Genomic DNA, 16,132 nt, shown 5'->3' on the forward strand with positions numbered 1-16,132 from the left:
AAGGCGTTTGATAAGGTTCCTCATGGTAGGCTCATTCAGAAAGTAAGGAGGCATGGGATTCAGGGAAAGTTGGCTGGCTGGATACAAAATTGGCTGGCCCATAGAAGTCAGAGGGTGGTAGTAGATGGAAAGTATTCAGCATGGAGCTCGGTGACCAGTGGTGTTCCGCAGGGATCTGTTCTGGGACCTCTGCTCTTTGTGATTTTTATAAATGACTTGGATGAGGAAGTGGAAGGCTGGGTTAGCAAGTTTGCCGATGACACCAAGGTTGCTGGAGTTGTGGATAGTGTGGAAGGCTGTTGTAGATTGCCACGGGACATTGACAGGATGCAGAGCTGGGCTGAGAAGTGGCAGATGGAGTTCAACCTGGAAAAGTGTGAAGTGATTCATTTTGGAAGGTCGAATTTGAATGCGGAATACAGGCTTAAAGACAGGATTCTTGGTAGTGTGGAGGAACAGAGGGATCTGGGGTCCATGTCCATAGATCGCTCAAGGTTGCCACCCAAGTTGATAGGGTTGTTAAGAAGGTGTATGGTGTGTTGGCTTTCATTAACAGGGGGATTGAGTTTAAGAGCTGCGAGGTTATGCTGCAGCTCTATAAGGCCCTGGTTCGACCACACTTGGAATATTGTGTTCAGTTCTGGTCGCCTCATTATAGGAAGGATGTGGAAGCTTTAGAGAGGGTGCAGAGGAGATTTCCCAGGATGCTGCCTGGACTGGAGGGCATGTCCTATGAAGAAAGATCGAGGGAGCTAGGGTTTTTCTCATTGGAGCGAAGGAGGATGAGAGGTGACTTGATAGACGGGTACAAGATGATGAGAGGCATAGATAGAGTGGATAGTCAGAGACTTTTTCCCAGGGCGGAAAGGGCTATTACCAGGGGGCATAATTTTCAGGTGATTGGAGGAAGGTTTCGGGGAGATGTCAGAGGTAGGTTCTTTACACTGAGAGTGGTGGGTGCGTGGAATGCGCTGCCAGCGGTGGTAGTAGAAGCAGATACATTAGGGACATTTAAGCGACTCTTGGATAGGTACATGGATGATAGTAGAATGAAGGGTAGGTAGTTAGTTTGATCTTAGAGTAGGTTAAAGGTTCGGCACAACATCGTGGGCCGAAGGGCCTGTACTGTTCTATGTTCTATTGATGACTGTATCGGTGGAGTTTCCTGCTCCCGCCCCAAACTGGAAAACGTCATCAACTTTGCTTCTAATTTCCACCCTTCTCTCACCTTTACATGGTCCATCTCTGACACTTCCCTTCCCTGACTTCTCGATCTCCATCTCTGGTGATAGGCTGTCTACTAATATCCATCATAAGCCCACTGACTCCCACAGCTACCTCGACTACACTTCTTCACACCCTGCCTCCTGCAAGGACTCCATTCCATTCTCCCAGTTTCTCCATCTCCGACGCATCTGCTCTGACAGCACTTCTGATATGTCTTCCTTTTTCCTCAACCGAGAATTCCCCCCCACTGTGGTTGACAGGGCCCTCAACCGTGTCCGGCCCATTTCCCGCACCTCTACCCTCACCCCTTCCCCTCCCTCCCAGAACTGCGATAGGGCTCCCCTTGTCCTCACTTTCCACCCCATCAGACTCCATATCCAAAGTATCATCCTCTGCCATTTCCGTCACCTGCAGCGTGATGCCACTACCAAATGCATCTCCCCACCCCCCCCTTCCCGTCAGCATTCCGAAGGGATCGTTCCCTTTGACACACCCTGGTCCACTCCTCCATTACCGCCACCACCTCGTCCCCTTCTTATGGCACCTTCCCCTGCAGTCACAGGAGGTGTAATACCTGCTCATTTACCTCTTCTCTCCTCACTATCCCAGGCCCCAAACACTCCTTTCAGGTGAAGCAGCGATTTACTTGTACTTCTTTCAAGATAGTACACAGTATTCACTGCTCACAATGTGGTCTTCTCTACATTGGGGAGAACAAACGCAGACTGGGTGACCGCTTTGCGAAATACCTCCGCTCTGTCCGCAAGCAGGACCCCAAGCTTCTGGTTGCTTGCCATTTCAATATTCCCTCCTGCTCTCATCTCTGTCCTGGGTTGCTGCAGTGTTCCAGTGAACATCAACGCAAGCTCGAGGAACAGCATCTCATTTACCGATTAGGCACACTACAGCCTGTCGGACTGAACATTGAGTTCAATAATTTCAGAGCATGACGGCCCCCAATTTTACTTTTATTCTTAGTTATTTTTTCTTTTTCCCTATTTGTTTTTTTGTGTTTATTTTATTTTATTTCATCTTAGTTTGTTCAGTTTGCTTACCCACTGTTTTTTTTCATATTTGTACTTGCGGCTGTTCAATTTTCAGTCCATTAACACCCTATCTGTACTAATGCTTTGTCTTTCAACATGCCATTAACATATTGTTTGCCTTTGCTCCACGACCTTCTGGTCAACTATTCTGTGACCTTGTCCTATTTACACCTTCTCCTTTGTTATCTCTTGCCCCTCCCCTGCTTTACTTGCTTATAACTTTTTACATTTTTAATATTTGCTAGTTCTGAAGAAGGGTCACTGACCTGAAACATTAACTCTGCTTCTCTCTCCACAGATGCTGCCAGACCTGCTGAGTATTTCCAGCATTTCTTGTTTTTATAATATTTTAGTCCTCCTTTTCAACCCCATCCACCCTCAGTCTTCCCTCACTCTCTCTTCCAGGTCTGCTTTCTCACTCCCCTCACTCCATTTCTCCCTCTCCCCACCCAATCCTCAGCCCCAAACCCAAGGGATGATCAATTGGCAGAGGGGATAAGAAGGGAGATAATAAGGGCCATATTTTCCTGTAAGCTCCACTCCAAATGCAGTCTGCAACTTTTATTGGTTAATTTCCCCAACATGCCAACCATCACCTCTCATTTGAACTCGAATGGCCTCAATAAAATAAATTCATGGCCAATCAATATGAAGCACTTCAGAGTCATAAAGTAACATATCCTAGGGGGTGAGCGAGGGGGATAAGCTGTCCAGCCAATCCTACCTAAATAAAAAGTGCACCTCCTAATCATAAGGCACCACTGATAAAATGGATTTGCCACAGCAAAACCATCCCATCCTTCCACCAAAAGGAGTAATTGGCAGGAAGCCAAGTGATTATAGATCAATAAATATATATAGAATTGTTAAAAAAGTGCAATGCTGCCTTAAAATTTGATACATTTCCTAGGATCAGAGGAAAAGTTAGGTGAATTCTTACTTTAATTAAGATCAATTCTCTGCTTAAAGCAGAAATTTACTTACAGTTAGTAGCTTCTCAGCTGTTGGTCTCTTCTTTGGATTTTTTGTCAACGCTACTTTGAGAAAAGAGTGGAATGTTGTGCTCCTAAAAAAAGTGAATTTAGATATTACACCAGTTGGTAAAAAAAATCCAACCACTTTCAATAATGATATCAGTAGTAATTGTCGCCTTGTAATGGTCTTCAATTGCAACTGTGCTTAACTGTACTCCACTTACTTTCATAGTTAAGCATGATAGGCAGAAAGAAATGCCACATTTACAGTTTTAGTTCCAAGTGACTGGTTGCCGACTATAAAATTCCTCACACCTGAGGGAAGACAAATAATTTGTTCCCATAAAAAGATATATAGCATACACTATGAATAGATTTGAAAAAAGGTAGCAGCTCCATCTCTGTTTTAGTAATATTTGATCTCATTTGTCATTTTAGAACATCAGAATTCTCAAATGTACACTTCCAGAAGTTATTTGATAAATTCCTGTGAGAAAGAAAGGACCCGTATTTATATACCCTTTCACATCCTTAGGACAAGCCACAGCACTTCACAGCCAATTCATTCCTTCTGAATACCAACATTTACTCGTCTCTCACCTCTTAAAAAATATTCTGCTTTTCCATTCTTCCTATCAAAGTGGATAAGTTCACACTGCCCCACATAATACCCCATCTGCCACCTTCTTGCCCAATCATTTAACTTTTCTACATCTTTTTGCAGCCTCTTTGCATCGTCCTCACGGCTTACTTTCCACCTAACTTAGTATCGTCAGCAAACTTGGATATTACACTCAGTTCCCTCATTCAAGTGACTGAAATAGATTGTAAATAGTTGAGGCCCAAGCACAAGTACCCTTGGTAACCCACTTGTTACACCCTGCCATCCCAAAAATAAGCCATTTATTCCTACTCTGTTCTGACTGTTAACCAATCTTCAATTCATGCTAATCTATTAGCCCAAACCCCATGAGCCCTAATCTTATGTAACTTTATGCAACACCTCATTGAATGCCTTCTATAAATGCAAATGTTCTACATTCACTGATTCCTCTTTATCTATCCTGCTCGTTACACCCTCAAAAATACAAATTGATTTGTCAAACATGAAGTCCCTTTCATCAAACCATGCTCACTTTGTCTAACCATTGACAATTTTACAAGTACCCTGTTACCATGTCCTTAATGATAGATTTTAGGATTTTTCCGACCACTGATGTCAGGCTACCTGGCCTATAGCCACCTGCTTTCTCCCTCCTTTCTTGAACAGCAGAGTTACATTTGATACCTTCCAGTCAATGACATCTAGGGAATTCTGGAAGGTCAAAACCAATACATCCACTATCTCTGCAGCCATCGGTTTTAAAAGCCTTCAGTGTAGGTGGTCAGGTCCAGGGGATTTGTCAACTTTTAGTCCTATTAGTTTCACCAACACTTTTGCTATATTAACATTACTTTAAACTCCCTACAATTTCTAGTATGCAAATGAGTTGGACCAAGCATCTAAGTAGGCAGAACTAAGGTAGATGAAATTTAATGCAAACATCTCTAAAGTACTGCAAAGGAAGAAAAAAAATGGGGAATATATGCATTCCACAAATGGTGTCTAAAGATGAAATTGAAAGGGGCCCATAATTCTCAACTCAACACAACAAAATCCAGTGATCATGAAACTACAGGATTGTAGTTAAAAACCCATTGGGTTCACTAATGTCTTTTAGGGAAGGAAATTTGCCATCCTTACTTGATCTGGGAATATGGTTGACTCTTAACTGCTCTCTGAAATATCTTAGCAAGCCACTCAGTTGTGTTCACTACCTTCTTAAAGACAATTAAGGATGGGCAATAAATGCTGGCCTTACTGGCAAAGACATCCAGTGAATGAATAAAAAAAACACAAGACAGCAGTCATCAAAGAAAACAGAATGCTGAACTATACAGCCAAAATAGTGTACAAGTCAAGGGAAGCGCTGCTGAAACTGTACAGTGCTCTGGTCAGTTCACACCTCGAGCACTGTGTTGAGTATTGGTCACCAAAACAGTTAATCACTGGAAGCAGTTTAGAGAAGGGTCATAAGGTCAATTCCTAGTATTAAAAGGTCTAAATTTTGAGCAAAGACTGAAAAAGCTAGGGTTCTCAGCCTTGAAAGGAAAAACTTAGGGGTGATCTTTTAGATCAGTGGTTCTCAACTGGGAGTCAGCCATTTGCACATGATTAGATAAGTCCCTTTGTGTGGTCACTGACTTCGACAGCAGCATTTATTTTGAGTTTTCTTTAATCCAGCCCAATTCACTTCCACGTTCATAATCTAAGTTCAGTGAATCATTGGAGACATTTTGGAGTGAATGCTCTGAAGAATTCAACACTGCTTCCTGTGCAGCACTGAGTGTTAGCCCCATTTAGCACAACCTAAGCTGAACTTTCAACATCAATGAAAAAGTACTGAGCCAGGTTGAGCATTCACCATCCACATGTGCTTGTGTAAAATACCTCCACGTCTTGACAGAATTGTTGCTTAGTACCAGCAACAAGTTTCACAAAGTAAAACAAAAATAGTAATATATATGCTTAATTGTATAACTATTTTTATACAGAGAAACACTCAAGTTGAGTTACAGGGGTTCTACGGAATTTTTTGTAACAGAGAAGGGGTCATCAGAAGCAAAAAGGTTGAGAACTCCTACTTTAAAAAAAACTTCAAGATAAATTGCAAAAATAGAACAAGCAGCAACAAGTTCAACCTAGTAAAGAGAAAATTTAGGATCAATCTCAGGAAGTACTTCTTCACATTGAATGATCAAATAGTTTGGACTCTTGGATAGAGTAGTGGAGGCCAAAACCCTGAAAATAATTTCTGAAACAATTGGAAGCTACAATGGCGTAAAAGTAGTGTTGCTCTGAATAGATGAACTAAGATGGGCCAAACAGCAGCAACCACCTTCTTCATTTGTATTTATACTGTGAATTAAGTTTGAAATAGTTTCAACCTTCTCCCTGGCATCAATTCTGCAATAAATGCCAGCTGGGCACAAAAAGTGCATATACTCACCATTTCACTTTATCTTTCAACTTAGGTGGTTGAAATCCACTCTTGCTCATTAAGAACAATGCCCTATGAGGAGAAACATGATCACAATAATGTAATGGGTGTAAAAAAAAAAATCAAGATGCAAAGTTGATAATTGAATATTGCAAGAACCTGTGTTACACAGGATCGATAGCACAAAAACAGTTCATTCAGCCCACCTGGTGCGTATGAGCATTTATACACTTCCTCCCAATCCAATTACCTCTTCCCACGTTGCTCCTGTATTCGTCTATACCCATTTCTGTCACACATGCATCAAGCCTCCCCTTAAGTGCATTAATGCTATTTGCTTCAACCACTACATGCGGCAACAAGTTTCACATCCTCACCACACTCAGTGCAAAGATATTCTTTACAATTTTTTAAATTTGATTTCTTAGTGCCTGTATTTGTGCCTTTTTTCTGGAGTTATCCAGAAGTGGAAAGTTTCTCTACATGCACCCACCCCATAATTTGAACAACCTCCATCAGGTCTTCCCTTAAGTCTATTCCTAAAGAAAACAACCCCAACAAATTCAATCTTTCCAGATAGTTGCATCCTCTGAATTCTGTTAACACCCTTGTAATTTTTCCCTATATTTTCTCCAGTACTTCAATTTTTTTTCAATAGTATGGAGACTAGAGCTGTGCACAGTGCTCCAAGTATGATCGAACCAAAGTTCCTAGAAGTTTTACATTACTTACACAAAAGCAAAAGACTGCAGATGCTGGAAGTCTGGAACAAAACACCGACTCGCTATCTCAAAGCTGTTCTGGACCACAGTTTCATTTCATCCTACCCCTCATCCGGCACCCTACTCCATTCTCCTAGTTTCTCAGTCTCTGCTGTATCCATTTGGACGATGGAACGCTCCATACTAGTGCTTCAGATATGCCTTCAGTTTTCCTCAACTGAGGATTCCCGCCACCGTGATTGTCAGCACCCTCGACCAAGTCCAATCTATGTCACACACTTCTGCTCTCAGCCCTTCCTCCCTTTCTCAGAACCATGATAGGGTTCCCCTTGTCCTCAACCTTTCACCCCACCAGCCTCCATATTCAAAGAACAGTACAGCACAGGAACAGGCCATTCGGCCCTCCAAGCCTGCGCCGATCTTGATGCCTGCCTAAACTAAAACCTTCTGCACTTCCAGGGACCGTATCCCTCTATTCCCATCCTATTCACATATTTGTCAAGATGCCTCTTAAATGTCGCTATCGTACCTGCTTCCACCACCTCCCCTGGCAGCAAGTTCCAGGCACTCACCACCCTCTGTGTAAAGAACTTGCCTCGCACATCCCCTCTAAACTTTGCCCCTCGCACCTTAAACCTATGTGCCCTAGTAACCGACTGTTCCACCCTGGGAAAAAGCTTATGGCTATCCATTCTGTCCATGCCGCTCATAACCTTGTAAACCTCGATCATGTCACCCCTCCACCTCCATCATTCCAGTGAAAACAATCAGAGTTTATCCAACCTCTCCTCATAGCTAATGCCCTCCAGACCAGGCAACATCCTGGTAAACCTCTTCTGTACCCTCTCCAAAGCCTCCATGTCACAGAATAATACAGTGCAGAAGAGGCCCTTCAGCCCATCGAGTCTGCACCGATGCATTAAAACACCTGACCTGTATACCTAATCTCATTTGCCAGCACTTGGCCCATAGCCTTGAATGTTATGACGAGCCAAGTGCTCATCCAGGTACTTTTTAAAGGATGTGAGGCAACCTGCCTCTACCACCCTCCCAGACAGGGCATTCCAGACCGTCACCACCCTCTGGGCAAAAAAGTTCTTCCTCAAATCCCCCTTAAACCTCCCACCCCTCACCTTAAACTTGTGACCCCTCGTAACTGACCCTTCAACTAAAGGGGAACAGCTGCTCCCTATCCACCCTGTCCATGCCCCTCATAATCTTGTACACTTCGTTCAGGTCACCCCTCAGTCTTCTCTGCTCCAGCGAAAACAACCCAAGCCTATCCAACCTCTCTTCATAGCTTAAATGTTCCATCCCAGGCAACATCCTGGTGAATCACCTCTGCACCCCCTCCAATGCAATCACATCCTTCCTTTAATGTGGCGACCAGAATTGCACACAGTACTCCAGCTGTGGCCTTACCAAAGTTCTGTACAACACCAACATGACCTCCCTGCTTTTGCAATCGAAGCCTCAATTGATAAAGGCAAGTGTCCCATATGCCTTTTTCATCACCCTATTAACCTGCCCTTCTGCCTTCAGTGATCTATGGACAAACACGCCAAGGTCCCTTTGTTCCTCGGAACTTCCCAGTGTCAGGCCATTCATCGAATACTTCCGTGTCACATTACTCCTCCCAAAGTGCATCACCTCACACTTTTCAGCGTTAAATTCCATCTGTCACTTTTCTGCCCATTTGACCATCCCGTCTATATCTTCCTGTAACCTAAGACACTCCACCTCACTGTTAACCACTCGGCCAATCTTTGTGTCATCTGCAAACTTACTGATCCTACCCCCCACATAGTCATCTATGTCCTTCTGGTAGTGTGGCGACCAGAATTGCATGCAACATTCTAAGTGTGGCCTAACTAAGATTCTGTACAGCTGCAGCATGACTTGCCAATGTTTATACTCTATGCCCCGACCGATGAAGGCAAGCATGCCATATGCCTTCTTGACTACCTTATCCACCTGCGTTGCCACTTTCAGTGACCTGTGGACCTGTACGCCCAGATCTCTCTGTCTGTCAATACTCCTAAGGGTTCTGCCATTTACTGTATACCTCCCACCTGTATTAGATCTTCCAAAATGCATTACCTCACATTTGTCCAGATAAAAATCCATCTGCCATTTCTCCGCCGAAGTCTCCAACCGATCTATATCCTGCTGTATCCTCTGACAATCCTCATCACTATCCGCAACTCCGCCAACCTTTGTGTCGTCCGCAAACTTAGTAATCAGACCAGCTACATTTTCCTCCAAATCATTTATATATACTACAAACAGCAAAGGTCCCAGCACCGATCCCTGCGGAACATCACTAGTCACATACCTCCAGTCAGAAAATCACCCTTCCACTGATACCCTCTGTCTTCTATGACAGAGCCAGTTCTGTATCTATCTTGCCAGCTCACCTCTGATCCCGTGTGACCTCACCTTTTGTACCAGTCTGCCATGAGGGACCTTGTCAAAGGCTTTACTAAAGTCCATGTAGACAACATCCACTGCCCTTCTTTCATCAATCATCTTCGTCACTTCCTCAAAAAACTCAATCAAGTTAGTGAGACACGACCTCCCCTTCACAAAACCATGCTGCCTCTCGCTAATAAGTTCATTTGTTTCCAAATGGGAGTAAATCCTATCCCAAAGAATCCTCTCTAATAATTTCCCTACCATTGACGGAAGGCTCACCAGCCTATTATTTCCTGGATTATCCTTGCTACCCTTCTTAAACAAAGGAAAAATATTGGCTATTCTCCAGTCCTCTGGGACCTCACTTGTAGCCAACGAGTATACAAAGATTTCTGTCAAGGCCCCAGCAATTTCTTCCCTTGCGTCCCTCAGTATTCTAGGGTAGATCCCATCAGGCCCTGGGGACTTATCTACCTTAATGCTTTGCAAGACACCCAACACCTCCTCCTTTTTGATAATGAGATGACTGAGACTATCTACACTCCCTTCCCTAGGCTCATCATCCACCAAGTCCTTCTCTTTGGTGAATACTGATGCAAAGTACTGATTTAGTACCTCACCCATTTCCTCTGGCTCCACACATAGATTCCCTCTTCTGTCCTTGAGTGGGCCAACCCTTTCCCTGGTTACCCTCTTGCTCTTGATATACGTATAAAAAGCCTTGGGATTCTCCTTAATCCTGTTTGCCAATGACTTTTCATGACCCCTTTTAGCCCTCTTGACTCCTTGCTTAAGTTCCTTTCTACTTTCTTGATATTCCTCAAGGGCTTTGTCTGTACCCAGCCTTCTAGCCCTTACGAATGCTTCCTTTTTCTTTTTGACTAGGTTCACAATACCCTCAGTATCCAAGGTTCCCGAAACTTGCCAAACTTATCCTTCTTCCTTACAGGAACATGCCGGTCCTGGCTCATAATTCAACTCATCATAATCTGCCACTTCCGCCACCTACAGCGTGATGCCACCACCAAACACATCTTCCCCTCCACTCGCCTTTCAGCATTCTGAAGGGACAGTCCCTCTGTGGGACCCTAGTCCACTCCTCAGCCACTCCCAATGCCTCTCCCCTTTCCTATCAAATGGCACCTTTCAATGCAAACACAGGATATGCAACATCTGCCCCTTTACCTCGTTCCTTCTTACCATCCAAGGCCCCAAACACTTCTTCCAAGTGAAACAGCAATTTACTGGTAGTACTTTCAATTTCGTATACCATATTCACTGCTCAGGATGTGGCCTCCTCTACACTGGGGAGACCAAATGCAGAATCATGACCATTTTGCGGAATACCTCCATTCAGTCCGCAAATGTCACCTTGAGCTTCTTGTCACTTCAATTCTCTACCATGCTCCCACTCTGACCTCTGTGTCCTTGGCCTGTTAGTGTTCCAATGAAGCTCAACTCAAGCTCAAGGAACAGCACCTCATCTTTCGACAGGGACTTTACAGCTTTCCAAATTTAACATGGAGTTCAATAATTTTAGATCATAACCTCAGCTCCCATTTTTTTCTTTTTTTTGCTGGTTCTTTCTTTTCCTCCCTTGTTCCTTTCCTAATCCCTTTACTTTATGGTTGGATGGCTGCTATCCTAGCATTCACACCTCAACGACACACATCTTTTGTTTTACTTGTTCCATTGCCACTCCCTTTGCCTTTGTACCATGAAACCTTTTGTCATTTAATCTCTCCTGTCCTCTACCCAATTGCAAACCTTCCTTTTTGTTGTTCTTCCACCACCCTCCACCCCACTCCCCCCCCAACCCCACTTGCTCAAAACCCATTACATTTCTAACTTTGGACAATTCTGACGAAAGGTCACAGGCTTGAAACGCAAACTTTGTTTTCCTCTCCACAGCTGCTACCTGACCTGAGTATTTCTAGCATTTTCTGTTTTCGTTTAACATTACTTACCTGCGTTTGCATTCTATTGCTCTAGAAATGAAGCAGAGCCCTCTGTCTGCAATCTTTATAGCCTTATCAACTTTTAACTATTTATATATCTGCACTGGCAGACCTGTTTGCTCCTCTACACCAATTAGTTTCATGTTTCAAGGAATAAATGCTTTCCTACAAGACGAGCACCTCATTGCTTGCTATATGGAATTTCATTTTCCATTTATCTGTCCACTTGGCAAGTCTATTTTATGTCATCATGCATTTTGGTGCCATCCTCCACATTACTGACGAAAAACAAAGATTTTCAATTGGCACTGTTAAGCTATTGATTTACACCATTTCAGAATTGTTACACCATATGAATTGTTACACCATATGAATTGTTAATAGGAAGAAGTTTGAAGACACAACTTCCTATACTCCCAAATAGACTAAAGCCACAAATTAGCGCCGACAACTTGGAAAAAGTGAGGGAGAGAGAGGATAGAGAGCAGTTAATTCAGGCACAGAATTATGATAGATGCTACAGAATGAGAAATCTGTCAGACATCCAACCTGGAGAATCAGTTTGGGTTAAAGACTAGAGTTGATATGGAGAAGTGATAGAGAAATCACCATATCCACGATCATACATTGTCCAGACTGATCAGGAGATAAGGAGGAACAGAAGATCATTGGTACTAGCACCACAGAAAAAACAAATGGAAGACAGACAAGAGAATCAGTCAAAAAAACAAGAAATGCTGGAAATACTCAGCAGGTCTGGCAGCATCTGTGGAGAGAGATGCAGAGTTAATGTTTCAGGTCAGTGAGAATCAGAGAGAGTTGCTGAAGCAGTGATGCTGCAGTCAACAGATAACCCAGAGGAAAACAGGAATAGAGAACTTGGGTTATCGAATAGTTGCGCTCAAATACAAGAAAGTGAGGAAGAAGTAAAAGACTCAAAACCTCAAACATCTTCAAGTGAAAGAAGAACGCATTGCAACAGAGTCGTGAAAACGCCACAGTGTTACTTAACCTGATAAATGAAGTCAGAGACCTTTCTGGGGAGATGGCGGTGTGTGAAAAGAGATGCTGTATGTGATACAGGTTGCGTAAATAGACTGTAAGCCTCATTACAGGATGCAATGTCACTGATTGTACGGTACCTCTTGAGGAATGTTGTAGTGGAAGCCATAGATGCTAGATGTTTGTAAATAAACTCCAGTTATCTTAACCCACAGAATATCATCTTTATTCGGTACAAAGAATATAGTAACCCGGACATTCATTATGATCTGAAATTGTGGAACTCAATGCTGAGGCTGTAAAGTGCTTAATTCAAAGACGAGGTGCTCTTCCTGAAGCTTCTACTGAGCTCCACTGGAAATGTGTTCGAGGCAGAGGACCGAGGTCAGAATGGGAGGGTGGAGACAGAGAATTGAAATGGCATGCAACTGGAAGTGAACTGAACTGAGGTGTTTAGCAAAACATGTAAGCTGTGTTTAGCCTTTCTAATGGAGATGAGACAGCATTATGAGCACAGAATACAGTAAGCTAAGTTATTAGTAGTACATTTAAAATCGTTGTTTCAACTGGAAGGAGTGTTTGGGGCTGGAAAGTAGAAATGGAGGTGGTGAAATAACAGGTGTTACATCTCCTGAGCTTGCATTGAAAGGTGCCACGGGAGGGAAAGTGGGTGAGGGGGGGGGGGGGGGAAATGGAAGATTGGACCAGGATGTTAGAGGGAATGATCGCAACGTACGACAGAGTAGAATGCGATATTTCAATGCTCTTCTGAACAAGCTCAACACTTTTTCCTGATTCTTTACGTATATTACAGCAATAAAATGGCACCTGTAAGAGTAATTTTGTCAGGTTTGTTCCAGGGCCTTAGTGAGAGCTGAAAACGTAAAAAAACCTGACCAGCTCCAGGGACTTGTCATTTCCATAGAGCTACTAACAGTCTAAAAATTAAAATACCTCATAGGATGCAAATCAAACATTGGAGGCTGCAGTTCAGCCAGTTCAATTGCTGTAATTCCAACTGCCCAGATGTCACAGAGTTGGTTGTATCCACCATTCTTCTCCACTGCAGCAACTTCTGGAGCCATCCTATAAAAAAATACTGACCTCAGACTCAACAAAACAGACTTCAACAACATAAATAATTTGCTAGTTGGGAGTCAAAAGATGTATAATATACATATAAACTATATATTTTTTGAAATATACATAGTATCAGTGAATGAAAATACTTGTGCCTTTCACAAATTATAAATTAGTGGGTTGTGAAGCTTATTTGAAGGGGACACAAAAATGCAACATATAAAATAATTGATATATTTTCAAGTAAGTTACAAACATAACCTAACATAAAAGAATATATTAGCCATTTTACAAATGTAATTTAAACCTTTCTAACCACTCATAATATGCATGGTGTAGGATTTTTTTCACCAAAAATGTATTTGTGCAAATTGCAGAAATACATCACAGCCTCATTTGAGAGATTATTGCACATTTACAGTAGATTAGAGAGAAATTTTATACATGATAGATTTAATCAATTAATTTGATGTGTCTGATCAACTTAGAATACTACAGAAAGGCTTTCAATTCTGATTGTTAAAATTAATTTACAATTCAATCACATTCATAAATTTTCACCCAGAAATACCAGAAATATCAATGACTGCAGTACACGTTTAATGAAACTTTAGTCGCATATACGTGGTAACAAACATTTTTGCAAAGATAAAACAAACTTCAAGAGGACATAAAGGTGCAACATATAAAATAAACTATTTTTGAAGCATTTAGAAGTATGCAACCTAATGAATGTTATACTTGAAGATCACAATGCGACATGAACAGTTGGAAGTAGTATTTTTCTTTTGGAGTGGGATTAGGTGTAGAAGATTATGGTGTCATACATTTTTTATTACATACAATTTCTGAGTTAAATAACACTAAGAGATGGGAATTCCTCAACCACCTCACATTTGAATTTATTGTTCTAAATTGGGGGAAGGCAAATTTTACGAAGCTGACAGGTGACCTGGCGAAACAGCTACTTGAAGGAAAATCAGTGGCAAACCAGCGGGAGACATTCAAAAGCGAGATACGACAGGCACACAGTGTAGGCATGTGCCTACAAAGATAAAGGGTGGCACTGCCAAATCCAGAGCCCCCAGTTATCTAGAAGCTTAAAGAGTAAATTAAAGCAGAAAAAGAAAGCTTATGACGGTCACAAAAAACTTCATACTTTGGGGCGGCACAGTGGCGCAGTGGTTAGCACAGCAGCCTCACAGCTCCAGCGACCCGGGTTCAATACTGGGTACTGCCTGTGTGGAGTTTGCAAGTTCTCCCTGTGTCTGCGTGGGTTTCCTCCGGGTGCTCCGGTTTCCTCCCACATGCCAAAGACTTGCAGGTTGATAGGTAAATTGGCCATTATAAATTGCCCCTAGTATAGGTAGGTGGTAGGGAAATATAGGGACAGGTGGGGATGTTTGGTAGGAATATGGAATTAGTGTAGGATTAGTATAAATGGGTGGTTGATGGTCGGCACAGACTCGGTGGGCCGAAGGGCCTGTTTCAGTGCTGTATCTCTAAACTAAACTAAACATACTTTAGAAAGCCTAGAGGAGTATAGAAAGTGCAGGGGTGAAGTAAAAAATGAAATTAGAAATCCAAAGAGAGGACATGAAAAATTATTAGCAGGTAAAAAAAAAATCAAGGAAAACCCAAAGATGTTTTATCAGTACATTAAGAGCAAAAGGATAACTAAGGAAAGGGTAGAGCCGATCAGAGATGTATAAGGGAACTTATGCATAGATGCAGATGTGGGCAGGGTTCTTAATGAGTTTTTTGTCTCTGACTTCACAAAGGAGAGGGTTGATGCAGACATAGCTAAAGAGGATGAGTGCAAAATATTAGATATGATAAGAATATTGAGAGGGGAAGTACTAGAGAGTCTGACATCCTTGAAAGTGGATAAGTTGCCAGGTAGGATGGATTATATCTTAGGTTGTTAAAGGAAGCCAGGGAGGAAACAGTGGATGCGCTGAGGATCATCTTCAAATTCTCACTGGATACGGGCGAGTTGCCAGAGGTTTGGTGGTGTGCAAACGTTATACCATTGTTAAAAAAGGGTGAGGGATAGGCCAAATAATTATAGGCCGAACCTTCTGACTTCAGTGGTAGGTAAATTACTAGAATCAATTCTGAGGGACAGGGTAAACTGCCACTTAGAAAGGCACAGATTAATCAGGGATAGACAGCATGGAAGGTCATCTCTTACTAAATTGATTGAGTTTTTTGAGGGAGTAACAAGGAGAATTGATAGTAGTGCAGTGGATGTGGTCTACATGGATTTTAGTAAGACATTTGACAAGGTTCCACATGGCAGACTGGTCAGTAAAACGAAAGCCCATGGGATACAGGGGATTGTGGCAGGTTGGATCCAAAATTGGCTCAGTGACAGGAAACAAAGGGTAGAAGTCATCAGATGTTTTTGTGAATGGAAATCTGTTCCCAGTGACGTTCCACAGAGCTCAGTGCTGGGTCCCTTGCTGTTTGTGGTATATATTAATGACTTGAACTTAAATGTGGGAGACAAGATTGGAAAATTTGCTGATGACAAAAATTGGCCGTGTAGTTGATAGTGAAGAGGATAGCTGTAGACTCCAGAATGATATCAATGGTTTGGTTGGTTGGTGTAAAAGTGGCTAGTGGAATTCAATCCAGAGAAGTGTGAGGTAATGCATTTGGAGA

At 42.4% G+C, this 16,132-nt stretch overlaps 1 protein-coding gene across 1 annotated transcript in view; it reads right to left on the minus strand.

Moving 5' to 3' along the window:
* map4k5 (mitogen-activated protein kinase kinase kinase kinase 5) overlaps window positions 1-16,132 on the minus strand; it is a 203,058-nt gene that overhangs the window by 82,298 nt on the left and 104,628 nt on the right. Inside the window, exons 9-11 of the mRNA XM_068039086.1 lie at window positions 13,340-13,471; window positions 6,298-6,360; window positions 3,258-3,339 (exon numbers count right to left, since the gene is read on the minus strand). Coding sequence (XP_067895187.1) covers window positions 3,258-3,339; window positions 6,298-6,360; window positions 13,340-13,471 — 277 coding nt within the window. The remainder of the gene's footprint in view (window positions 1-3,257; window positions 3,340-6,297; window positions 6,361-13,339; window positions 13,472-16,132) is intronic.

The sequence above is a fragment of the Heterodontus francisci genome, chromosome 9, assembly GCF_036365525.1.
Source record: "Heterodontus francisci isolate sHetFra1 chromosome 9, sHetFra1.hap1, whole genome shotgun sequence".
Classification (NCBI taxonomy): domain Eukaryota; kingdom Metazoa; phylum Chordata; class Chondrichthyes; order Heterodontiformes; family Heterodontidae; genus Heterodontus; species Heterodontus francisci.